The sequence below is a fragment of the Rhopilema esculentum genome, chromosome 6 (assembly GCF_057945365.1).
Source record: "Rhopilema esculentum isolate cy_ngs chromosome 6, ASM5794536v1, whole genome shotgun sequence".
Lineage (NCBI taxonomy): Eukaryota > Metazoa > Cnidaria > Scyphozoa > Rhizostomeae > Rhizostomatidae > Rhopilema > Rhopilema esculentum.
Genome location: NC_142820.1, coordinates 5,622,570 through 5,643,835, shown reverse-complemented (window position 1 = coordinate 5,643,835; position 21,266 = coordinate 5,622,570). Strand labels below are relative to the sequence as shown.

The following is a 21,266-nucleotide window of genomic DNA, read 5'->3' as shown; positions in this document are numbered from 1 at the left end:
GGGGGGCAATGAGGGTAGTTACCCCCCCCCCCCTACACTTTTGTCAAAACATGGTCCACATATTTCTTCTAGAAATTGATTGAAAAGGGCTGGGTAGGGGTAGATCATATTTTCTAAGGAAAAGTTACCTTGTACAAGGTACTGAAGCGAAGAAAAGAAGGTGTGGTCTAGTGGTCTCACTAGCCACGCCCACTAGCCTCCCACACTGCAGTAGCTGGCGCCGCTACTGACCCGATTTCCCATAAGGGAGATTTTTCAATAAAACCCGTGCATTTGATATGTACTGTGTCCTTGTGCATCCCATCTCTTAGTTCTATACTCTGTACATTTTGATTGTGTTATTTTTCACATTTCAGAGGCCATGAGATGATAACTTGTTGTCGACTGTCATGGATAAATCAGAAAATTTGAATAAAGCGAAAGAAATTGTCATCGGTGCTTCTTCTCTGAATGATACCGGCATGCCTGACAATGAAAAAACACGATCGAAAGGTAACACGAAAGAAGCTGAAGCATATCTGCTTGAAGAAATTAAGGTAAAAGAAGAGCAGTCAAAAGACAAACCTAAAGGTAACTAAATATTAAACTGAGTTATTTCTTCAACTTCAAGAGACTTTGTGTTGAAGATAATGAAAAATGGAATTCTAATGACAAATATAATTTAGAAAATTCTTCACACTTTCCGAAGATTGGTAAAGTGACCTCATAGAATAAATATATTTTAAGAATTTGTTGATCCTGATCCATGTCCTGAAGGAGACACCGCAAGACATCTCTAAATATTCAAAATCAGTTGAATCTATTAAAATTGACGGAGAGTTGGTCATTGAAAGACAGTGGTTTGATGGGGAAATAGCCCTTGCTTGTATTGCCAAATCTCTGGTGTTCTTTCAGATTGTGATTTCAGATTCAGAAGTTACAAAAACAGATTTTTTAATGATGTCATTTTGCCACTACATTGAAATGCCCTGCTGAATAAGAATAGTAGGTACACACTTAAGACTGAACGTATCCCCTCTGCTAGCTAGAACGATGTTTAAAGTCAATGGATAGGGGTTAGATGCTACAATAAAACAATTTTTTGTAACGCTATCAGCTTCACAAGAACGTGGGAATGCCAAGCTATTTTGAAGACTTTTTTGACAGCCACATTTACTCTAAAAATGAAACCATCGCTGGTAAAATTTTTTTAGCAATGTTCAGAAGAGCCATTAAACATTTTTTATAGGGAATTGTTCTATTAAAAGCATTATGATTTGTTTATATTCATTCTATGTTGGCTAAACAGTATTCAAATTATTGCTAAATCGCAAACAACTATCGACTAAAAACGCACATTTCTTCTCAGAATCAATCAACAGATTTCCTGCAAAGTCCTTTTTTTACGTTCTTTTCGTTTGCCTCTCTGATATTAGTTCTAATAAAGTCCTACTGCTTTTCATACCAGCAGGTGGCTATCTGGTGCTATGTTATATCTTATCATTCTATTGGCTTCTGAGCTTTATTATCATCGTTCTTGTCAATTTGTTTTTCTTTTGATTTACAATATATAATACACAGCCAGATACAAGTTGCAGTTAATTAGTTCCAACGTTGAAAATTTTTATAAGATATTACCTAAGAAAGTTATATTATTAAGTATTTACAATTCATAAGAATATACAGAATACAGATAAATGATAAATGTTCATAAATGCCCCAAGTTTGGAATAAATATGTGGCACAGTTTGCATGGAAAATTTTCTCCCTACCAGTTTGTTTCAAGGGCAGAGAATAAGTTTTTTAACTTGTTCGTCAAAATAGAGTTACATTTAGAATTGTAGATTCTTTGTTCCATGTAGATAATTGACGAAACTAGTTTTATAGGCAGAGGTTATAGCAAAGTTTGCATTTTACTTTACTCCTTTTTTACTTCTCCCTTCCTTGCACCTTTCGAGGGTGTTGGTGAGTATAGCACAAATCTTCCTAGTGTTTTCCTTTCCTTTCAATTCCTAGCACAGCCAAGCATTGAAAAGTTATATCGTCAGTCTTTTTCCAAACACGTGTTCTTATCTTATGATTTCTGAAATGAATCCATGGCAAAACATTCAATGCCTTATATATGTGTAATTCTGTTGATTAAAGATTGAATTTTCACCTGATTATTATTACTTTTATGTTTATTCATTTTCTTTTAAGTTCACTTTGCTCTTGTGATTTCACTTTGCAAAAACCTTCAAAGAGCATATTGAAAAAGCTTAAATTGTTCGATATTTAAACTTCAGTCTTGTTTCCATCTTTGGGAGTCGGATCTGCTCCAGCTGTATTTTCCATGCATCTGGAAATTGTTTGGTTTCGATAAATATCAAACAGAAAAGCAGGCGACATTTCAATAAAATCCTAAGCAAGCCTTACAAATTAGCGGCATCTATCAATTATTTTTTTGTAACATTCTTCCCTTTTCCAATCTACATTCTTTTCGGAGGTTTTATGAATCCTTGGTTTCTTCCAAACAGTTGTCTTATCAAGGGTTATTTGATGCATTTAATGCTCATTAGAAATTCATTTTTCATCGTTGAGTAGAATTTTTGAGACATAAAACCTTATAATTTATGTAATTTCTTTTACGTGGTTGACTTATGTAGACAGTAAGGCGTACGTTAGGAATCATTGAAGTACAGTTACTAAAATGATTTTACCCAAAAGCAAGAAACAAAATTAGAAACTGGAAAGTAAATCGATTGATTCTCATATGGATGGGCGCTTGATTGCATCAAATTCAGGATAAATATAAATTTGTAATGATTTTTTATTTGTTTTTTCAATAGATGTTAACAGGTCAAATTTAATATTTTTTTAGTGCAGTATTTGTAATAGTTTCTGTGTTATAAACGGTCAAAGTTACGAATTTTCAGCAAAGCTTTGACGGTGCAAAATTTAGTTGAGTTTGTATGTAAGTGACGTCAATTTTGGGACACGAAAAGGGCATCTTACGGCTTGCGGGCCACATGCTGTCCTTTCGAACTTTTTGTCCGGCCGAGTGTGTATCAGAACATGAACTTTTAGAGGAGCATTTTCAACATGGAGTACACCAAAATTTCATACATTTTTTAAACGTCAATATCTATATCTTTCTGTTACCACCAGCAGCTAAAATATAGTATAATCAATTGCTTTCTTCATTGGGAGAAAATGAATTACGCAGAATAAAGAAATCGTCCGTTCGGCCATCAAACTCAGTTCAGGTTTCTCATGTAGCCCCTTGTAAAAATCAATTGCCCACCCTTGCATTATGTACATGTATGGAAGATGCATCATTGATTTATTAAGAAGGTTATTTTCCTCGTTATTTCGAATCTCCTAAGGTCTACTATGCAGTTTTTGGTTTGTTGGTAAGTTTGTCTTCAATATTGTGAAGTCTTAAGAAAGGGAGTATTAATCTATCAACAAGATTCAGTTACTGCGATGATACTGATTTTTCCCGATGCTTTCCTTTGCTCGTTTGTTTATCGTGTCCAGAACTTTGCTTCTGAACTTTTCGATTGCCCCAAATCTTCGCTCGTAATTTTGGTGCAAGGAGTTCTTAAAAATTTTCATGATATGCGAATGCCAAGAAACAGTGGCGTAGAAGCCGATGGGGCCGGGAGGAACGTGCCTTCTCCCACTTTTTGCTAAGCTTGAATCATGTCCCTTTTGTAGATGAGAGGTGACCCGATGGAGATTAAACAGGTGTCACGTCATTGCTCGATTTCCATTTAATTGGCTCTTTATACAATACTGGAGCTGACTCTATTAAGCTATACACTCATTTTATCTTTTCATTCTTGGATGACAAATCATGTTGATGTATGTCTTGTAGAAATAAGTAGAACATTTGATGATATGGTATATCGTATACACCTTTAGAAAATATAGAAAATGCCTGTCTGGATGCTGAAAATGGTCGAGAGTTTAAAATTAGTAAGCAATTGAGGAATAGATGCAAAATAGACTTGGATTTTTTTCAGTCGATACCACAGTTGAAAGTTTTTCCAGAAATTGTTACAGGGGCTTCGTGGCCGGTGGGGCAGGGGGGCGTTGCCTTCTCTGCTTTCAAAATTTGACCGATTTTCGGAAAAATTATTGTTTTGTCGGAAAATTCACAAACTTGAGCTATAGGTAATTCTCAAACTTTAGCAACATAAAGTACTTGGACTAAAGTAATTATTGTAATTTCGAGGAGCAATTCATTTTTGTAAAGAAAATACTAGATTTCCACAAATAAAAATGATTTCTCAGGATTTACCGATTTCTATCATAGAGTGATTTCCTGCTCGGATTTCGTCGTTTAAAATCCAAATCTTCAAGGGCCAACTTTTTAATATTGGTCATAAATTATATCTTTCTTTGATATTGAAGACCGGAACAGGATTTATGCAGTTATGATATGTTGCGTACGGTAAAATAAGAAAGAAATCGGTAAAACCATTGTTTTCCCCAGTTGATATTCAATTTAAGAATTTAAGACTTTATTATAAAAATTTGTTGGGTTAGAATGAGATTTCCAGCGAATTTGAGGTATTAGATTATAAAAAATTTGATGCCACCCCAGGTACCCTTATCTTTATCTATGGATGTCAGGGATGTTTACTGTCAGTATGAAGAAATAGAGACAAGATAAAACTGCATTTTTTCATTATCTTTCCAGCTTAAGCAAAACTGATGAGTTTTTCTGCCCCACCTCTTACACTAACATGAAATACTTTTTTTTGATTAACATGATTCGCAAAAATTTTGTCGGAAAATTTTTCTTTCTGGCCCCCTCTAGAATTCATTTGCCACGACGCCCCTGAATTGTTAAGTGCCTTGCTCGAAGTAAAAGATGTTGACTCTTTGGACATTATTGTAGAAATTGTGTGTAAAAACAAAAATCAACAACGGTGTCACTATGTTGTTGTCAAAGTACAGGGGAACCTCTATATAACGGACACTAGTGGGACCAATGTTATTGTCCATTGTAGAGAGGTGTCCGCTGTATGGAGGTGTCATCTCTTTATACCTTTTGTTTTGGGACTCAAAAATCTGTCTGTTGTTTGGAGGTGTCCGTTGTATAGAGGTGTCCGTTGATGGAGGTTCCACTGTACTTATAATCTACCTTTTGGCTTCATTGTCTTCTGCTTCAGCAGAAATATTATTTCTCAGCTCAGCGGAGAATAAAAAGTTACCTGCAAAGAAGTATGACAAAATGAAGATACGACAACTTGATTATGCCTTATTCTCATCAGCAAATTACTGATAAAAAAGAACTGGTTGCAAAAGACTTTGTACAGCACAAAGATAGTCGCCAACAATATTTTGGTAGATTCTAAGTAATAAGGTCTTTCATCCAGGTCTTATTCAGTTTTGTCTTTTAGTTAACCATGAGGCTTCTCAGTTCAAAAAGAGCCTACTAAAACCTTTTTTTATTTGCTTATTGAAAAAGTGCTATAACATCGTCCCATATAATCTTGAGTAACAGACTTGCCAAGCTGTATCGCTAAATGGCTGCTGAAGCCAGAAAACGAGTTTCAATTTCTCAGTAGGCCTACGCCTCTGGCAAGAAATGCTGAAGAGATGTTTCTTGGTGGGCCGAAGCGTAAAGGACGAGTTATTAGAAAACAACACATTTTAGAACTTTCTTTCTGGAATATTACAATCTAAAGCACAAAGGTTTGATTGCCTGGTAAAATGATTCTTGTAATTTGTCTACTCCAAAAGTAAAATGATACAGACTTCCAGTGACACGAAGTAGAAATTGCCAGCGTGATCTTGGGCTGGATGGAATAGATTTCTTAATTGATTCTGATTTCCTTTCACCTTAACTGTTACAACATTTCTATGACTAGAAAACAATTGGCAAAGCCAGTAAATTGAAGTTCAGGCTTAATTTTTCGAAAATCTGAGGCTGAATTGTTCCAAATTTGTTCCTAAATTTTTAGGGTATAAGCAGTGCTAATGCTAGCTTTTCGCTCTAGGGATGTGTCCATGCCTCATTTGCCAACAAAGTGCGTGAGAAAACCTTCATTTGCCGCCATGTTTAAATATTCACCGAAGAAGCATCCCTAGATGGCAAAGAACTCCTCGTTTTTGAAATGCAACATCCGTCTCAGCTTGTTCTTAATTTGTTCTCAACTTCTGACCAGTTTTGAAGCTGGTGTTCTTATAAAATTGTTCTTATAAAGAGAGAGTGTAAAGGCAATACAACTACCTTTGAGAACAAAAATAACCATCTGTTGTATTTTATATGCAGCAGGGTAGCTTCCCAATAATGATCTTTGATGGCATTGAGGGAAGCTTTGATACCCTTATCTTGTGAAATGCTAGTGTGTATATCTAAAGTGTGTTGTAAAAAATGAGCGCATGCTTTTTGAGTCCAGTATGGAGGGTTGCCTCACTTATTAAAAAACTTTCCCTTGCTCGTCTCCCCAAGGTTAGGCAAACATATCGGTGAACTTGTGGATACACTGAGCGGGAAGAGGAAGAACTTTCCTTAAGAAGTATTTTAGTGTTACGGGAACTGAGTGCCAGTTCCCAACATTTCCAACTTTTGCCAGGGCAAATTTCTTTCTGCAGGGCAAATATGCAGCCACTCCCTCCCCCCTCCCCCTTAACATGCATTAAAACGAGGCGTAATGTCCGGGAGGAATTCAATTCAATCGGAAGCGGCCAAAATTTAGCGTTACGTTGTGCCACAAACAAAAGACCAACAATCCTCAAGAAGGGAAGTGCCCATTATTCTCGGAACTTCGTATGGTACTGGAGCAAACTGAAACTTCTGAAGTGCAGTTATTTGCTTTGTCCTTCGGGTCACTTTGCGGTATCTAAGCTTTGTTATTAACCGCAACAATAAAAAACATTTGACCTAACTCTTGCTGTACAATGTTGTGGTGGCCTAAGTCTGTTATGCTGGCGGTCCAGAAAGTGTCCTGTGATATGGAAAGGTGTTACTAATATTGGATTTGGTATATGAATGGTAAAGAAACAAAAACCTGTTAGAGAAACTGTTCATTAAAAAAACAATATTCCTGGATGATTTGTGTCAAAAATTGTTTAGCTACCTCGAATTTTAAAGACCTCGAAGGCGTGGCCTGGGGTTTCAAAAAGGTTGTATCAAAAGGAATATGTCAACTTCAAGAAGTTGGTACGAGATGAAGGATGTGAGGAAAAGGCTTACAGCAACTTTAGGGCTTGGAGCAGGTTTGTATTTGTATACTAGTAATAACATTGAAAGTTTTTTAACCATACTGCTCATTTATTTTTCTTCCCATTTTTTGAAATTTTAGCACTAATTTTAAGATAATGAATCACATTCCTTTTAGAACTATGCATCCGATTGCTTTAAATTTGACGAAGATGACTGTAGTACTATTTCTTGTAGTAGTTGGCCCAGAAAAATGGGAATTAAGATGGTCTTCTTATAGAATTCATGTAGCTTACGTCGGAGATGTCCGGCGTGGGCTGACCATTTCCCAATATATTTCTAGGTGTGAGCTTTGAACTTGGAGTCCACCCTGGCAAAAATGCTCCAAGAAAGCAGTCAGAAATCTATCTTGTTTCGTTCAGCTTTGGAATTTAGTGCCAAGGCATTAATTTGGACAAAAAAAGTTGGTTGGCAAAGTCAAAGGCTGGACAGTAAAATTTCCTGGGAGTGTCTTTTGCAGTAAATCTTATTTTTCATGACCTTCTACCCTCTTAACTGGAAGGGCAAGATACACTACTGCACATCACAGAACAAAGTAAAAATATAAATTTGTTTTCGTTCTGTCAGGAACAAGAATAAACCTTATAACCTTAAACCCTCTGCCCTTGTTAGCAAATTGCTGCAAAATGAAATCAGGCTTCTAAACCAGATTTCCTTGTTTGTCTTTAGTCATAGGCAAAGCGGATACAAAATATTCTGGAGGCTTAGTATGGATCTTTCCTGAATACCACTGCTTCATTAAGATAGAATTGCATGAATAGAGTTTGAAATGCCATAAATTTGGCTTGATTAGGGGGGCTGCAACCCTGTCAGGCCCTATGTCTCCTACCCTATGTCTTTGATTGCAATAATTGATTCTTAAAATACAAGACCAATCATCAAATAAAATTCAAAGCAAAAGCACTTGCAAAAAGTTTATTGTTGCTCCCCATGGCAAATGCAAGGAATGAATGGATAGATAAATTCATCAATCGATTAATTAATTGGTTAATTGAATAATCATGTATCAAAGAATTTGAAATTGATACATTGGTATTTGATGGCAAATCATAAGGTTAAATATTGTTTTGCATAATGTTTAAAGTGTACTTAAGTCTGTGTCAGGATCTTCATGTATCTGGAAAGCACCAAGGAATTTGATTTTTTTCATTAATTTTGAAATTTTTACATTAATTTTGAAATTTTTATTGATTATAATCATACAATTTGCAGCAATTGAGCTTACCTAAAGCATCTTTCACATCAAGATCTTTCTCCTGTGTGTTCTTACTAGGACAGTTTGTATCTCTTTCTGTCTCTTCCATGCACTATCTTGTTGTCACTTTTTGACTTGCTGTCTATCACCACCATTGATATGTGACCTGTCTACCTAAGAAATTTTCTATCCTATTTTGTTACAATGAAAATGGAAATTTTTCTTCTGGTCTTTACGTTTCTTTTTCTTACCAGAAATAGTATAAAGTTGCATATATTGACCTTCCTGACAAGAGGGTAGACCATGAAATATTGAATTTACCAAATAAAGACATAGTTAAAGACAACTTTGATTCTATTCAATCTACATGCAATTATATCAAAAAGCCAATGATGTTGTTGACCGGCTCCTTATTTTCCTGGGTAACTCATGAAAAATTCAAGGGTCTTCAACTCGCATAAACCACCTCCTGTCAGATAGATCACTGATTTTGTTTCTCTTAAGTTCTTCCAAGCATATTGCTGTACTTAAAAGTTTTGTTTCCTTATCACTTTCACCTTAAATATTCTAAGTTTTTTCCAGCATTACTGAATCTTTTTTGCTATGTGAGCAACATCCTCAGTAATTCAATAACATTTTTCTATCTGTCTTCCAAATATACCGTATTTACTCTAATATTCCCGCTTCTCTTTTATTCCCGCCTCTCTAGTAATCCCGCTTGTATTTCATAGATTGTAAGAATAATCCCGCCTCCCCAGTAATCCCGCATGCGGGATTGAAACTTTTAATTGGCTTTTGCTATTCTTTACACGCTTTTTATGGGTTGAAAATCAAGGATTGAAACTTATGCTTGGAGTGAATGGGTTAAATCACATGATAATGTCATAGACGGGAGAGGGCAGAGAGCTGTTTTATTTTGCAAGTTTATCAAACATCCAAGTCTTGCAACATAAAAAGACGTTTGATTCTTTGACTTTGTACTACTGTCTATTGAGCACAATATCTGCTCTGTTTTGTCTGTGAAAATAAATATCCCACCCCCATTTAATTTTAACCCCCCATTCATGTTGAAATTGCATATTTTTTTCTCTGACTTGCCACAATCACGTTTAAGAGACTTTTTTGTTGAAACAGTATCCTCAAACTAGACCTCAAGCATTGAAAAAATAATCCCACCTCTCCAGTATACCCGCCTCTCAAATAATCCGGCCTTTTTTTGTTAAGTTGAAACACTAATACCGCAGCGGGAATATTAGAGTAAATTCAGTAAATGGTAGTGGGGGAGGGGGGCCCTGGGTGTTGAATATATACATCTTACAAAGATTTTAGGAAGAAAGATGAAACAAGTGATGAAATTTCTTCAACAAATGCGTATTGAATTTTAGCTAGGAGGTTTATAGTTACACAAATGTAACAGTCACTCCTGAAACCTTCTGAGTTTGTTTATCCCTGAAGAATTCTTTGATACAACTGTATATTCTATGATCATTGAAACCCCATGTATTGTCTTTTCTTGTTAATTTATGGGGTGTCAATTTGTCTCAGCAGTTTAACAATAAACACAGCTTGATGAACTACATCTAGTTTTTAATGCTGCTAAACACAAGCTGTCTTTATCAAAAGCCTGTCTACTTAGTGAAAACTTGACCAATCTGTACCTATTGATCACTTATTGTGTTTCTGTTTGCTTGCATGCCGATATTTTTTGTCTCTGTTTTTTTATTTTGTTCTCCTTTATGATATCAACAACAACAGAGTTTTCCACCTTTTTTAGGCTCTAGGCAAATAGTTTGAAATGTTCTTTTAGTTGATATTACAAATTACTTTTAATTTGATATAGCCAGCTACAAAATTTAATATAAATTTTCTTGTACCTGCCCGGCACTCCAAGTCAATGATAGTTGTAGTAACAGCATCTAAGAGCTATTCAAAAAGCTTCAACGTTTGAATTGGGAGCTGGGGGAAGTTTGGGTACCTTTTTGATATAGTTTAATGTTATTTCAAAAATCTCAACCATTTTTTAGGATTGTAGCATAATTAGATAAAGTTTTTTCAATATTCATTTGCACAAGTGAAATTTCCATTAGAGCCAGTTTATTAGTTAGTATAAATCAAATGAAAGCAGTGGATTGAGATTTGGGGAATCTCGTAGTTCAATATCGATTTTCTGTAGGAAAAATTTGAGTCTGCGCCTGTGATCATGAGGCATATATCCATAACATCAGTATAAAATATCTTTGTTTTCATTGACCATAGATAGACATACATTGCTTTTGCCTTTCTTTTTGTTATTTGGCCTGTCACTTATTTGTTGCAGCCTTAACAGTTTGTTATAGACAACCAGTCTGATATGCTTCTGCTTTCTTTTCCACAAAGAGCTACATTTTTCATTTATATGAAAAATTCTAGTTGCTTTCTTTTGATGAATCAATCCCATCATCCTTCAGCGTGTCAATAAGTCCCTGGAAATCATAAACAAACCAAACCTATCCTTATCAGTTTCAAGAGCACAATTTAAGGTGATTCCTCAGTGTGTTCGGCATGATGCGTCTCAAATTCTCGTTGTCACAACCTACAATTCAGTCAATACAATATGCTTTGACTCTCTGTCTTTAGAGCTTGACTATCTGCCTTCTCGTGAATTTCTTTTCGTTAAATATTATTTTTGTAAATATTATTGAATAGTTTTCAAGGTTAGGTGTTTTTTATGAATACTTATATTTGGTATATTTGGCCTCACGGTCACTCTGAAACGTATATCAGTTATTCGATAGTGTTTGTAAGCTATAATATAGAGGTCTCAAAAATTTGCAGCTCCAGACTAAAGCACATTGTTTATGCTTGTTGAATTTAACGGCTAGTACTGAACCTGATATCGAAGTTTAGGGTTCATTGTATTGCACCTTTGAGCCTTGAATATGATGCACCAGAGTTAAAAATGCTAGCAAGATCTGCAAAGAAAAATGGACGCAGCTGTTTGATATAAAACTGGACAGAAAAGGACTAGATTGAGTAAACATCCAACTGTTGTCAGCTGATTAGCTTCCTTTCAACACAAAACACGATGATCGCACTGACCAGTTCTAACTGTGCTTTTTAGAACATGTAAGGCGAGATAATTAATATCAAACGGCCTTTGCAAAAAATTGAATTCGCTTCTAGCAATGCAAAAACATTTGTAGTCGTGCTAGCTCGCTTTCGCGTCATTTATGAATATAAGTAGTAGTTTTTTCCTCTACCAAGAGACCCGAGTAAGTAGTTTCTCCCTTCGATGTGAATGTTATGAAACTTCCCCTAGCGGTACCCTTCTGCTTATTCGCCCGATCATATCCAATTCACAGTCAGACCCCAACAAACTTTTTTGCCAAATCGAGCCCCCATGATCTTATATGTCCTTATAAGATATGTTCTTATAAAAAAAAGAATCTATCTACAAAAGTTCATGATCTCATTATTTAAAAATTTTTTACCTTTCCTAAACAGAACAGTTCCAAATACGAGAAACATGCTAATAAAATAATAATGCGCTCATCTAAGAAGGTATTGGATTCAAGTTACCACTTTTCGACGTTCATAATGAAACATGAATTTACTTGGCCTAATGGTAGCCTCTTTGTCGGAGATTTTGTAGCCGCTTATGATCGCCTCCCCACATTTCTACTACAATATCTTGGTTGGGTACCAAGTTGGGAAAAATGACGGCAGTAATAACAAGAGTCACGTCGCTGTCATTTTCATGCGTGTGTCCACGTGGGAAGAATTCGATCTCTAAACAGCTGCTCAGTTGTAAGAAAGCCTCCTTCGTATTTCAAGCAATGCAGGCTTTTTTAATCCATGAAGATTTGCAACATCACGCAAAATATTGTCAAAAACTATGCTTTGTTTTATTCTGTGTGGAAATACTTTGCCTACAGGATTACGCTTTCTGTTTTGGCGGACTCTTCTGTGTTAAAAACTGCACTTTCTATTTCTAGGAAGGTGAAGTGAATGAAATAAATTAAGTAATCTTTATAACATTTTCTTGTAAGGTGACCAATTCTAGTAATCCTTTTTGAGTAATGAATTGTCGTTTTGGAAAAGAAATCTAGCCCTTTGTATTATGTGGCTTTGACACGCAATTATTTTTGGTACGCATGTAGGATTCTTTGAAAATATGCGAACGCTTCTTCAAATTTAATTATTTAGTAATTTATACTGTAATATGGAAGAATTTGGTTTCAAACCGAAACAATTCAATTTGAGGGCACTTGTGCTAAAATTTTTATCAATTGTAAGCTTGTAATGTTATTATAAATTATATGCCATTAGCAGATATTTTATTTGAACAATTTTTTTTGCGGTACAGAATTTGAAAATGGCTTTGAAAAAAGCAAAAATTTTACAACATACTAAAAGCTTTTTCATCTGACACTCCTCAGAGCATACAACGTCAGAATCACGGTCCGAAAGAACACGATGAAAAATATATACCCAGTTGTGGATCGAAATAGGCCAATCAGAAAAACGCAAGCATAAGACCGGTATAGTTGACCAATCAGGGCCGCGAGCCTAGAGAAAAATTACCACTGGAGTCCAAGAGAGAAAACGAACTCCTTTTGTCTCCACAATGGCGGCTTTTTCGTTGGTATGTAGATCGACTCAAAAACTGCTAGATGGAAGGACGACCGGGCTCTGCCAATTATCCGAAATATGTCGTCATTATAGAGTTTGCACAAACTGGGTTGTCTAAAAAATGTTGACCGATGGCAGAATCACTTGTTTTAACAGTGTTTCTAGACCTACAAGATCGAGGAGGCTGTTCTCTTTGAGGGACAGTTCTGTTTCTTATGTTGGAAGGAACATGCTGTTTTATCCTATCCCCCAATCTTTTGGTTGTGCGTCCTACGTAGCCAGAATCACACTGGCACGTAAATTCATAAATGACGGAACTTTTTTGGTGGGAAGGAACGCAATCCTTTTGAATGGATGGAAGGGTTCTCCTAGTGCTGTGAACAATACGAGGATTGACAGCAAAGAAACATTTAGTTATGGCTTGCCTAATCTGACTCTCGAATCGCAAGGAAGTGTTACCAATCCATGGTAGTTTCAAATAAACTGGGCACTTTTGCGGACCAAACTTTTGAACTGCCGAAAAAAACTTGCGATCTTCTCCTTAGTATAAGATAAATTGACGTCTTCTGGATAGCCGTTGTCCAGAAAGATCGTTTTAAGTTTTTCCAGTTAAGCGTGCAGTTTAGATTTCGAGCAGATCATAAGTGCCCTATGTACTAAAGTTTTGACAAGGTTGACTTTGCGTTGTTTTGGGCAAAATGTTTTTCAGCGTATGTACTGACCGGTAAAAGTAGGCTTGCGGTATACACTGGTAAGAAATCCAGTGTTAGACTTTTCGACCAAAACATCTAAAATTGGCAAGGAATTATTTTCTTCCTTTTCAAACGTAAACTGGAGGGCTGGGTGTAGGCTATTTAGGTGTTTTAGAAAAATATCACACTCAGCCTCTGTTTTGAAAATGTCATCCACATACCGAAATTAGACACCTGGCTTTTGGTCGCAGTCGAACAAACGCTCTTCATGAAAGCCAACAAAGATATTGGCCAAGGCAGGTCCCAGAGGGCTACCCATAGCGACACCATCCTTTTGTTGGTACATTTCATTGTTAAAGCTGAATTCAACTGAACGTGTTGCAGTTTCCATCAGTTCAATGAATACTTCCTCTGGGAATGGTGGACTATTAAGTTCGCTCCGGTACAAAGCGTCGGCACATATTTTGATGGTCTCACTCAAAGGGACATTTGTGAAAAGACTACTAATGTCGAAAGAACACATGAAAGATGTTTCGTTTTCGATGTTCAAGTTTTCGATCCACAACTGGGTATATATTTTTCATTGTGTTCTTTCGGACCCTGATTCTGACGTTTTATGCTCTGAGGAGTGTCAGACGAGAAAGCTTTTAGTATGTTGTAAAATGTTTGCTTTTTTCAAAGCTATTTACATTTTTATTTTGTTTCTAAGAGATGTCATTATTTAAAAGAAATATAACACGCTTCGGCTGCTATTATGATGCTCAAGCATTACATACCCAGACAAAAAGCATGATAAATTACAGTTATGATAATGTTTATGACATTTATAATGGATATGATTATTATTATTATGACGTTCTTATTATTATTATTATTATTATTATTATTATTATTAGCAGTGGCACAAATATACAATATGATATATATAGGAACACCAAAGAAGCATTAAAGGCTGTCCAGCATGAGCATAAAGATCGTCTGCAAAACATCCTAACCTCCCAAGGATCTTTATTATCACATCTCTTTAACCAGAATCTTCCACAAATAAACAAACTTTGGTCCAAGGTGCAAAGTAGCATGCCTCAGAATATTTTCAATTTCACCATAAGGTACCTGAACAATACCCTTGCCACACAGAAAAACCTGAAAAAATGGAACTTGAGCCAGACCTCTGACTGTTCTTTCTGTTTTCTGCCAGAAACACTCCTTCATGTTGTTGCTGGCTGCAAAACATATCTGGAACAAGGCCGATACACCTGGCGACATAACTCTATCCTAAACTTTCTAGCTACGTCACTAAAAGCTGTCAATGAATCTACCATCTACGCTGATATACCTGGCTTTCTTTCACCATCAATCATAACTGGAGAAAACCTTCGCCCTGATCTTCTCTTGAGGACTAACAACAATTACCTCTACATTTTAGAGCTAACTGTTGGCTTCGAATCCAATCTTGAGACAAATGCTACAAGAAAACACAGCAAGTATGCTCCTCTCTTATCTGGTTTACAGCGGCAGTTCAAATGTGTCTCCTTTGTTAATCTTTCTATGAGCTCTCTTGGCATCTTCGGCAATTCCTGCAATTCATTCTTCAAAATGTGTGACTCTCTCTCCATCGATCAGCAACAAAAACAGTATCTCATTTCTAAACTTTCCAACATTGCCATCCGTACTACGTACTACATATTTTGTTGCAAAAATAAGCCATGGACAAATCCGGAATTACATCCTTTTTAACTTTAGTTGTTTTATTTTATTTTATTTTTCTCAGTTTTTCCTTTTACCTTACGATTGTTATAGTTTTTTCTTGTAAAACCAGGCTAGCCAATTGCAAATTACCTTGTAATAGTGAGATTTGTAGTTGTAGTTTAAGTTGAATTGAAAATGAAATGTTTCCATTATTATTATGTACCGTAGTGACGTTCTTCACTGCAGTGTGATTATGGAAAGCTCTTTATCACACATACATACTTGGTTGTTTAATCCATTATGCTAACTTACTACTTCTGAACAATCGTAATTATATATATTGTCTAAGACAACCTGTTAAAGACTTTAGCACCCTGCTCTTTTTTAGTTTTGTACCTGTATTGTAAAGATGAGATCGTCTGGCAATTTGCATCAGTTTTGGGCGCAGGTGTTTCACGTCGGTCTTCTCTCTCTTCTTTTCACCTGCCTTTTTTAAGTTCTGAGATCTCTGGGAAACAAAGGCAGTTGAAATATTTTGATCAGAGTTTTGATTATGTTCGCTTGGCGTAGAACAAATTCTTTAGTTACTTGTTTGTCGTGAAGCCAATCTTCATGGATGTTCGTCCGTTCGTGCCCTGGATATTGGCAAAGCTGTGAAGCCATTACTGTGAAGAATGTTTGCTGGAGAAAATGGCGATGAGCTTTGTAAAACATGCATTTTCTGGTGTAGAGAAGGCAAGACGGCCAGGCATCTTTAACAAAAGTAAAGCAGGCATTTTCCTTTCTTATTATTCCACATTATTGGGGTTCCTTGATTTTCCTCTACCTTTTCTTTACCCAACATTGGGATGCAGATTGTAGCGGCAAAAGTTCATCATTTAACAAAATAAGTTGTCTTCGTCACTAGCACATTGATGTATGTACAATTACACGGAAGATAGTTTTTGTTAGCCATTATCTTATGTGATATTGTTTAAACCTTTAAACCTGTACCCATTTGTCATTCAAAACCTTTTTCCCATCATTCAAGACCAAACTCTTTCCATCTAAAAATCCTTGTTTGAAATCTCGGTACATATCAACCGGTGTTTATTACAATCAAGATTAAAAGAAATATTTTCATAATTTCATTTTTCTATTGGTGTGATTTTGTAATTTATTGCCACCTGAAGAAAACGTTTGTATCATTTTATATGCATGTATCTTTAAGGTCTTTCATGATTATGCTGCTCCGTTAAAATTTTTTTTCTTTAATGGAATGAATGGACACCGGCAGACTGATTTCCAAATGTTCTCCTGAACACATATTTGTACGCTCGTTCAGGAGCTCAAAATATTTTCCTTGCCACCTGTTTCTTCTCTGTATAGTCCTATTTGCCTTGTTCTGTCTTCGTCTCGTACTTACGACATCCATTCACTCTCATGCCGGCTTTATTTTAAACGTATTGTGCATTAATTAACTGCCACAATACTAATATCCAAACAATAATTTTGACTTATACAACCAGGCAATTATCCGTTAATTGAAATAATTCTGATAAAAAGATTCTGTGAAAAATATTTTGAAATTTGATCACTTGGGCTTTTCGCTCTCGAGTCTTGTTGATCACATTCATTTTTATTTGATAATTTTTTTAAAAATATTGAGGCCCAGAATCATCTAATTTTTAAAAATATTGTAAGAATATTGCTTAGCCGCACCTCGAATATTCGTGCATCACTTTTAGCAGTTACCTGTTTTGCAATGTTTAGAACAGAGAATTGCATTACCGACGTACCTCTTCATTTCAAAAGCTTGGTTTCCGTTTGAGGGTGGGCAGGGGATGTTCCCCTGAAAACATAGTCTTGAAAAAATAAGAAACCAAGAAACTACTTAAGACAACTTATTCAGCCTCGAAACGAATTTGAGGCTTGAAAAAAAGTATTGTATTCCACAGACCAGTTACATACACATGACTTGCTCGTGCTCGCGTTTCTGATTGGCCTTTTTCGATCCACAACTGGGTATATATATTTCCAAGCGTAGGGTTTTTGATCTATGTTCTGACGTTTCAAACTGTGAAGAGTGTCAGACGAAAAGCTTCAGTTTACTCAAATATTTGCTTTTTTCAAAGCCATTTTCAAGTTTTGTACCACAAAAAGGTTGTTTAAAAATGTTTTCTTATTTTTGCAAAAACCTCGTTATAAAACAGACAGAATCTTGGACAGAGGTTCGCATTCTGTGAATGGCAATGCAAGCTGGCAAAGATCAATACAATCAATGTTTTATCTTAAGCAATCTTTTTGCTACCGGGGTGGCTCATTTTCCAGTGTACATAAAGATGGTTATCAGCAAGTCTTGGGCTATGCTAGCTCACCTGTTTCTTTTTTTTATAGATTCTATATCGGCTCCAGTAGTTAGAGATTTTATCAAAAAGGCAGATCTTAATTTAGTCTTGTTTTTATTGCCGCTTTTTTTACTGGGATATTGGTGTTAATAGAAGTTTGTTTTTCAGAGTTTTAGGGGGTTTTTTGAGGAAACTGACGGGAGCTTTTTCTGCCCATAGATTCTATCCCCTTGGATTCTGTCAAATGTTTTGAAATCATCTTCAATTTGTATTGCAAATTGATTTTAATCTCTTATTTATCATTGCATGTAGTCTAAAACAATATGTTGGAGAAATAGGTAAAAAGTTGGAAGATGTGTTTTAACTACTCTTTTCACTTCTTTTGAAAATTATTTTTCCTAAACTCAATTCATGTTTTTTACCTTCGATCAGAATTTCCTTTTCAGGCTATTTTTCACAACTAATTGAGTTAATAAAATCCCCCAAAGTACTGCTTTTCATTCGTTTTTTTTTCTGTTTCCTTGCAGATAACTATGGCACTCTCCCTGATGAAACAGATGCAGAAAAACCAGAAAGAATAATCATAATAAATGCAACCCAGGAACAACAATTCTGTCGAAATAAGATAAGGTAGAAGATGCTTCCCTCCAATAGTTTATTTTAATCTATGCCTTCTGTCTGATGTGAGTTGTGTGATATGTACGCAGTGTTTCGGAAGTCTTGCAAGGACATCTTGTCTGTCTAGTGAAGTCCTGTTTATTTTCAGCAAGCTATATTTGCACATTTGTTCTTGTTTGCGATGAAATCAGTTATTGATTATCTGTGCAAATGTTAGCATTTGCTTCTTGATCAGTTTTCTCAATCGTTTTTGTTATTCTCTTTGTGTGGTTATTTGCTTTCACTAGATATATCCCTAACCGATAGTTTATATGAAAAAACCTGTTGCTTTTGGGTGTTTCCGTAATCAGGCTCACTGAAAACACATCTGAGTTACCCTGAGCTACCCTGTGTTATCCTGAGCTACCCCGAGCTACCTTTTGTTACCCTGGGCTGCCCTGAGCTACCCTGAGTTACCCTGTGTTATCCTGAGCTACCCCGAGCTACCCTGTGTTATCCTGAACTACCTTGTGTTACCATAGGCTACCCTGAGCTACCCTAAGTTACCCTGAGCTACCCTTCTTCTAACTGCGCGCATAGAATTTCAAAAATGACCATGTATAGCGTTCAAATGTTCAGGTAGGGTTTGTGCATTAACTATTAAGTTTGAATGTAGTAGTGGTGATAATTAAATGAAAAACGGTTTTTTTTTAACCGCTATTTATTCATTATGTTAAGAGAAGATATTCCAGCAAGTACTTTTCAATTGATACTGTTTATTTCACTGTAAAAATGATGCCTATTTATGTTATTGCCTATTAAAGAAATAATATGATTTGATAGACTCAAGAATATATACGGCTATACTTTTAGCGAACATTATTTACTTTTGATTTGGCTCGATGTAGTTTGTTAAATGTTTATTTCCTAAGGGAAAATATTAGCGAACGACATGACCAGGGCATAACACAAACTTGCGATCGTTTTGTAAAGCAACAAAGTGAAGTGTTGCTGGTCGCAGATTCGAGTCCTGCCCTGGTCGTGTCAACTGCGTTTTAGTGTTTTTTCGCTAGTTCTGATCTAATTAACCAGATACTAATTTGTTTTCCACAGCACTGCTAAGTACAATTTGGTGACGTTCTTTCCAAAGTTTTTACTCGAGCAGTTTAGCCGATATTCAAATGTCTTCTTTCTTCTGATTGCACTTCTGCAGGTGAGTTTTGTTTATTGTGTGTAAAACAACTGAAGAGATTTGGATCCATTGATTTGAGAATCAAATCCACTCAAAAAGTTTGATGTAAATGTCGAGGTATTCCTCAATCGGGAACCAAATTTTCTACTTCATGTTCGCTGCAATTTTCGTGGTTTAGCTTTTCTTAAATGTTACTCGTGGTAAATTGATTCTCTTCCGGAAATGCCGACTTGGATTTTGAATAATTCATTCCTTTATATTTCATAATTGTTAACGATAGAACTGATGTCATGAATAATTGATACACTCTTCTTTGTATCACCTGATTATTTCTGCAGCATCTTTGTTAGTTTGTATTTAACTGGAGAGCAAAGGTTAACTCTTCTTAATCCGCATTGTCATCTTAAGGGCGTGTCTGTAGATATTTGCAGGCTGTCTCGAAAATAATATTGGTAATAACTGGGATATTCAGGTTTTGTGATTTTACTGATAAAGGCTAAGCAAAAGCTGTACTGGCTGCTGCTTTTCATTATTCAACGTATTCGAGGCCTGGGTTCTGGAACCTTTATAAGTGTATTGTATCCATACGTACTTACTTTATTTTTGTCACTTACCTACTTTATTTTTGTCACTGGCTCCCCCTCCCTCTCCATTGCTTCACTCTTCTAATTTCCTGTCCATGTGCGAGATTCAATTGTGACAGTAAAGCTTACGAGAAGGTTTGACTGCAGAAAATTCCATTTTTGAAATTTTTTCTGAAGATATTTCTGATGTAAAGGCAGCCTTAAATCGATTTCATTTTCAATTGTTCCTACCTTTGTGGTGGTGTTATAAGCAATAATGCATACATGCGACATGTTTATTATCTAATAGTTAATCATCGTTTTTATATTTATCATAGCAAATTCCAAACGTGTCTCCGACTGGACGTTACACCACTGCAGTACCTCTCCTTTTTGTACTTAGTTGTTCTGCTATCAAAGAAATTATTGAAGATATTGTAAGTTACTTTGTATAAGAGGATAATTAATGTAAAGACCAGAATAGGCAAATCCTCATTTAATTTGTCCATGTCTCTTGCATAATATGCCATTTTTCAATTGAAAGTCGAAATACCTTACAACGTGTTTAAAATGGAGATGAACATATAAAGCTTGTTTGTTATTTCCACTTTTGACTAAGTCGTTTAGGAAGCTACTGTATGCTGTCTCTTGTTTTTAAAACATCAATTTTGAATCCAAATTCAATGTTACTTTATTTAAACATCTTTGTCAAACCGTTTGGTTGTCATTATTATCTTGTGTTTCCCTTAAAAAGCGAACTGGTATTTCTTTATATGATTATGTGAAAGTTTCCTTTGGACGTAACTTTGGTCTTGTCAATGTTTCGTTTTTAGAAACGACATAGAGCTGACGACATAACAAACAGGCAACTTGTTCAGGGTAGGTTCCTCTTTTTGCCCTCTAAGCGTGTGTAATCATACTTTAAATACACCTCATCAACTTGAATCAAACAGCAATGATGTTTCTAGAAAAATATCATTTTTTGTCTGTTGTATATGATTTGGCTTTTCCCACAAAGTACATTTATTTTCTCAAACTATTCTTGTCAAATATTGAGACAGGCTTTTTGAATACTTGATTGCTCCCTTGTAGTTGTACGAAACGGGAAAACACAAAATATACGCTGGAGAGATGTAAGTCAGTATTCTTCTTTCTTGTAATTTAACCGGAAAGTGTTGCTTCGATACACTCAGAGTCCTGTT

The 21,266-nt window shown here is 35.8% G+C and overlaps 1 protein-coding gene across 5 annotated transcripts in view; it reads left to right on the top strand.

Annotated features, from left to right (window-relative positions):
- Positions 1 to 21,266, top strand: part of LOC135686658 (putative phospholipid-transporting ATPase IA) — a 49,582-nt gene that overhangs the window by 6,905 nt on the left and 21,411 nt on the right. For 3 of the 5 annotated variants that reach the window (XM_065202932.2, XM_065202933.2, XM_065202934.2), the window contains 6 exons: positions 357 to 570; positions 18,240 to 18,342; positions 19,423 to 19,522; positions 20,403 to 20,501; positions 20,898 to 20,943; positions 21,157 to 21,197. In XM_065202932.2, the coding sequence (XP_065059004.1) occupies positions 390 to 570; positions 18,240 to 18,342; positions 19,423 to 19,522; positions 20,403 to 20,501; positions 20,898 to 20,943; positions 21,157 to 21,197 (570 nt within the window). In that variant the 5' untranslated portion in view covers positions 357 to 389. Of the gene's footprint in view, positions 1 to 356; positions 571 to 6,667; positions 7,195 to 15,670; positions 16,149 to 18,239; positions 18,343 to 19,422; positions 19,523 to 20,402; positions 20,502 to 20,897; positions 20,944 to 21,156; positions 21,198 to 21,266 lie in introns of those variants that run through there. The other 2 variants (XM_065202936.2, XM_065202937.2) reach the window with 2 other exon arrangements.